The 6,120-nt window shown below is 39.7% G+C and overlaps 1 protein-coding gene across 1 annotated transcript in view; it reads right to left on the minus strand.

Annotated features, from left to right (window-relative positions):
• The window catches only part of LOC122764899 (actin, alpha skeletal muscle B-like), a 6,215-nt gene extending 651 nt beyond the window's left edge, over window positions 1-5,564 (minus strand). The window contains exons 1-8 of the mRNA XM_044018898.1: window positions 5,447-5,564; window positions 3,604-3,784; window positions 3,397-3,525; window positions 3,101-3,211; window positions 1,631-1,715; window positions 1,400-1,561; window positions 1,122-1,313; window positions 857-1,038 (exon numbers count right to left, since the gene is read on the minus strand). Coding sequence (XP_043874833.1) covers window positions 857-1,038; window positions 1,122-1,313; window positions 1,400-1,561; window positions 1,631-1,715; window positions 3,101-3,211; window positions 3,397-3,525; window positions 3,604-3,732 — 990 coding nt within the window. The 5' untranslated portion in view covers window positions 3,733-3,784; window positions 5,447-5,564. The remainder of the gene's footprint in view (window positions 1-856; window positions 1,039-1,121; window positions 1,314-1,399; window positions 1,562-1,630; window positions 1,716-3,100; window positions 3,212-3,396; window positions 3,526-3,603; window positions 3,785-5,446) is intronic.
• Between the last annotated feature and the right edge of the window lie 556 nt (window positions 5,565-6,120).

A 6,120-nucleotide genomic window follows, 5' to 3' on the forward strand; every position in this document is an offset into this window, starting at 1 on the left:
GCTTACAATTACAATAAAACAACCACAATAAAGAGTTCATTTAGCTACATTTGATTTACTGAAACGTCTTTAGCTTTAGGCTAACTTGTAGTTAGCTTTAGGCTAAGTTTCAGTTCTTCTTTTGACTTTCAGGTAAATTTTCGTTATTGAATGTTTACTCTCTCTAACTCATAACTAACCTATGACCATGTTTTCTAACTATACGTCATTTTTTCAGCTATTTGTTGACTTAATTTTCTGGCATCTTTTTGCTAACTTATAGTTAGCTTTACGCTAACTCTTAGCAAGCCCTGAGTTAACTTTTCATTCTTTTTTTAACTGTATTATTAAACTTTTGACTAACATTAATAACCTTTAGATAATGTTTCATCAAGTTTGAGCAAACATTTGGTTAATTTTGTTAAGTTTTAGTAAATCTGTATTTAGTAAACTTTCAGTGGTAACCTCTGGTTATCTCAGGTAACCTCAGGTAACCTCTGGTTATCTCAGGTAACCTCTGGTTATCTCAGGTAACCTCTGGTAACCTCTGGTTATCTGAGGTAACCTCTGGTTACCTCAGATAACCTCTGGTTATCTCAGGTAACCTCTGGTTATCTCAGGTAACCTCAGGTAACCTCTTTACGAACATTCTTTCACTTTTCTCTAACTTCTAAGAACTATAAGATATTTTTAGCTTTCTTTGGGCTAGCGTCCAGCCAGTGTTACTGTTAGCAACACATGAACCTGTTTGGTAGATTTATGCTAAGCTAACTTATCTCAGAACACTTCATTTTGCTCCACCTGTCTTTTATTGTCTTGGTGACCTTTAACCTGCAGGCTAACAGGCAGGCTAACAGGCGAGCTAACGTGTTCTCACCTTGATCTTCATGGTGCTCGGGGCCAGTGCAGTGATCTCCTTCTGCATGCGGTCAGCGATGCCCGGGTACATGGTGGTTCCTCCTGACAGCACGTTGTTAGCGTACAGGTCTTTACGGATGTCGATGTCACACTTCATGATGCTGTTGTAGGTCGTCTCGTGGATACCAGCTGACTCCATACCTGAGAACAGAGGACGAGGGGTTAACGGAGGACAAAGTGTGGACGGGGTGAGGGTAAGACCGATGGACAGACGGGCATCTCACCAATGAAGGATGGCTGGAAAAGTGTCTCTGGGCAGCGGAACCTCTCGTTGCCGATGGTGATGACCTGTCCATCGGGAAGCTCGTAGCTCTTTTCCAGAGAAGACGACGTGGCCGCCGTCCCCATCTCGTTCTCAAAGTCCAACGCCACGTAACACAACTTCTCCTTGATGTCGCGGACGATTTCTCTCTCGGCTGAGGACATACAACAGAGACAGTGAGACACACATGGACACGGAGACGCCGGGGACGAGCAGGGGAGCCGGAGACATCCGTCGTACCCGTGGTGACGAAGCTGTAGCCTCGCTCGGTCAGGATCTTCATGAGGTAGTCGGTCAGGTCACGTCCAGCCAGGTCCAACCTCATGATGGCGTGAGGCAGAGCGTAGCCCTCGTAGATCGGAACGTTGTGGGTGACGCCGTCTCCAGAGTCCAGGACGATACCTGGAGGACACACTCAGTCAGTCACATGACTCTGTGAGGGAGTGAGTGGGTGAGTGGGTGTGGTCTGACCTGTGGTGCGTCCTGAGGCGTACAGAGACAGGACGGCCTGAATGGCCACGTACATGGCAGGAACATTAAAGGTCTCAAACATGATCTGCACACAGAGAATAAAACATGTTTTAACATATTATAACGACATAATAACATGTTTTAACACTTTATAATGACATAATAACATGTTTTAACGTCATTATAACAACATAATAACATGTTTTAACACTTTATAATGACATAATAACATGTTTTAACATCATTATAACGACATAATAACATGTTTTAACACTTTATAATGACATAATAACATGTTTTAACGTCATTATAACAACATAATAACATGTTTTAACACATTATAATGACAAAATAACATGTTTTAACACTTTATAATGACATAATAACATGTTTTAACATCATTATGACGACATAATAACATGTTTTAACATCATTATGACGCGATAATAATATGTTTAACGTATTATAACAACATAATAACATGTTTTAACACATTATAACGACATAATAACATGTTTTAACACTTTATAATGACATAATAACATGTTTTAACATCATTATGACAACATAATAACATGTTTTAACACTTTATAATGACATAATATCATGTTTTAACGTCATTATAACAACATAACATGTTTTAACACTTTATAATGACATAATAACATGTTTTAACGTCATTATAACGACATAATAACATGTTGTAACGTTATTATAACGACATAATAACATGTTTTAACCTCATTATAACGAGATAACATGTTTTAACGTCATTATGACGACATAATAACATGTTTTAACGTCATTATGACGACATAATAACATGTTTTAACACATTATAATGACATAATAACATGTTGTTCATTATAACGACATAATAACATGTTTTAATGTCATTATAATGACATAAAAACATGTTTTAACACATTATAACTACATAATAACATGTTTTAACATCATTATAACGACATAATAACATGTTTTAACACATTATAACGACATAATAACATGTTTTAACACTTTATAATGATAATAACATGTTTTAACATCATTATAACGATTATAATAACATGTTTTAACACATTATAATGATATAATAACATGTTTTAACACATTATAACGACATAATAACATGTTTTAACATAACGACATAATAAAATTTTTAACACATTATAACGACATAATAACATGTTTAACGTCATTATAACGACATTATAAAGAGATAATAACATGTTTTACCGTGATTATAACGACATTATAAAGAGATAATAACATGTTTAAAAAATTATAACGACATAATAACATGTTTTAACACATTATAAAGAGATAATAACATGTTTTACCGTCATGATAACGACATTATAAAGAGATAATAACATGTTTTACCGTCATTATAACGACATTATAAAGAGATAATAACATGTTTTAACACATTTAGTGTTGTGTAGTGAAGTGTAGTGTTGTGCGTACCTGTGTCATCTTCTCTCTGTTGGCTTTAGGGTTGAGTGGAGCTTCAGTGAGCAGAGTCGGATGTTCTTCTGGAGCAACTCTCAGCTCGTTATAGAACGAGTGATGCCAGATCTGACCAATCACAGAGCACAGGGTTATTACAGAGTTATGACAGGGTTATTACAGGGTTCAGGGTTATTACAGGGTTATAACAGGTTTATAACAGGGTTATTACAGGGTTCAGAGTTATTACAGGGTTATTACGGCACAGGACGTGAAGAACCTGAGGACACACTGAGGACACACAGGTGTCTGACCTTCTCCATGTCGTCCCAGTTGGTGATGATTCCGTGTTCGATGGGATATTTCAGGGTGAGGATTCCTCTCTTACTCTGAGCCTCGTCACCTACGTAACTGTCCTTCTGTCCCATACCCACCATCACTCCCTACACAAAGACAGACAGACAGTTAGTGTCTCACGCTACACCTGCACTGTGTGTGTGTGTGTGTGTGTGTGTGGTCACCTGGTGCCTGGGTCGGCCCACGATGGAGGGGAAGACGGCCCTGGGGGCGTCGTCCCCGGCGAACCCGGCCTTGCAGAGACCAGATCCATTATCACAGACCAGAGCGGTGCTTTCCTCATCATCACACATGACTGCAGGGGGCGCTGTGGACCAACGACGACAACACTACAACACCGACTCACTGTGGAGAGGAAATAAGACAGGTCATGTGACTGTTTGTGTCAGGAAGTGACATCATTGTTGTCAAGGAAACACAAAAATAAAATAAGATGAAAGTTTAAAGTTTAACTCTTCTGAAAAAAACACAACAGCAGAAGAAAAAAGCAGCATCAACATCACCAAACATGGAGCGGTGACTCCGCCCCCCCCACACACACACACACACACACTCCTCACCCCTCCTCCCCAAAACTGTCACTGCCCTTTACTGAAGGTACAAAGCACTCTGGGAAAACTTCCTAATTAGGACATGAAGCAGAGTTCTGACTTTGTTTGGCATGTTCTCTCTCTCCCTGAGTTCATCCTACCTCGGACGCCCACCTCTTTTCTCCTTTTATGCTCTCCCTCTCTCTCTGTCTGTCTCCCTCTCTCTCTCTCTCTTTCTATCTCTGTCTCTCTCTCTCGCTGTCTCTCTCTCTCTGTCTCTCTCTCACTCTCTCTCTCACTCTTTCTCTCACTGTCTCTCTCTCTGAGACACAGACGAGGACTTTGCTCCATATTTAGTCATGAAGTCAGTTTGTGTTTGGCTGTTTCAGCCTCAAACACAAACATAACTGTGAAATAATAATGTGTAGTTAAGTGTTAGTGTTGGTTCTATCAATAATAGACAGAGATCAATATGATCAATACACCCTGATCATAAGACATTTATAAAAGTCCATGATAAAAAAACACAAACACAGTGTCCCTCTGAGGCCTCTGTAGTTTTCAAAAAACGCTGAATTTAACACCAGGTGCAAATTAACACATAAACCAAACCCCATTCAAAAAACGTTGAATTTAACACCAGGTGCAAATTAACACATAAACCAAACCCTATTCAAAAACGCTGAATTTAACACCAGGTGCAAATTAACACATAAACCAAACCCCATTCAAAAACGTTGAATTTAACACCAGGTGCAAATTAACACATAAACCAAACCCCATTCAAAAAACGTTGAATTTAACACCAGGTGCAAATTAACACATAAACCAAACCCCATTCAAAAACGTTGAATTTAACACCAGGTAAATTAACACATAAACCAAACCCATTCAAAAACGCTGAATTTAACACCAGGCAAATTAACACATAAACCAAACCCCATTCAAAAACGTTGAATTTAACACCAGGTGCAAATTAACACATAAACCAAACCCCATTCAAAAAACGCTGAATTTAACACCAGGAGCAAATTAACACATAAACCAAACCCCATTCAAAAACGCTGAATTTAACACCAGGAGCAAATTAACACATAAACCAAACCCCATTCAAAAATCGTTGAATTTAACACCAGGTGCAAATTAACACATAAACCAAACCCCATTCAAAAAACGTTGAATTTAACACCAGGTGCAAATTAACACATAAACCAAACCCCATTCAAAAAATCTGAATTTAAGCACATAGTCATTTCACAGAACATCTGCATTTGGTTCACGATGGATTGACCTGCAGGTCAAAGTTCAACAGGTGTAACAGGATGGAGAGAATCTTCACATACAGAGGAAGAAGAGGAGGAGGAGAGGAGAGGTGAGGTGGTACCATTACTACAGTACACCTGAGGAGGAGATGGAAAGAGGTGAAGCAGGAGATGAAGCAGGAGGTGACAGCTCCTGAAGGAGGCACTGGTCTTACCTGGACAGTGAAAGACCTGCTGGGACCTGGGGACAGGACAGAAGTGATGGTCTGGACTGCTGCTACTGAGTTTATCAACTCTCCTCCTCTTCCATCACTCTCTCCATCCCAAACATGGCCGGGGCCTTCACCACTCCTCCTCCTCCTCCTCCTCCTCTCTCTCTCCTCAGCTCGATTCCTTATAGGGCCGGCCCTGAGGGAAGCAGCCAATCAGACGACTCCTGTGCCGCCAAACTTTCTCCATCATTCACTGCATTCTTTCAAGCGAGAGAAACAGAGACAGAGAGAGAGACAGACAGACAGAGAGAGACATAGACAGGGACAGAGAGACAGAGAGAGGGACAGAGAGAGAGAGAGAGACAGAGAGAGGCAGACAGAAAGACAGAGAGGTAGACAGACAGACAGAGAGACATAGACAGGGACAGAGAGACAGACAGACGGACAGAGAGAGACAGACAGAGAGATAGAGACAGAGAGAGAGAGGCAGACAGACAGACAGACAGAGACAGACAGACAGACAGAGACATTATTGATTTAATCACTTATTAAATGATGATGAAATCATATGTGTATGACATAAAGAGGATCTGTAATATTTTTACATTAAAGTTATTTCACTATAATGTTTTTATTTTAATATTTAAGATCATAATTACAAAAATGTTGTCGTTGTG

The sequence above is a fragment of the Solea senegalensis genome, unplaced genomic scaffold (assembly GCF_019176455.1).
Source record: "Solea senegalensis isolate Sse05_10M unplaced genomic scaffold, IFAPA_SoseM_1 scf7180000017745, whole genome shotgun sequence".
Lineage (NCBI taxonomy): Eukaryota > Metazoa > Chordata > Actinopteri > Pleuronectiformes > Soleidae > Solea > Solea senegalensis.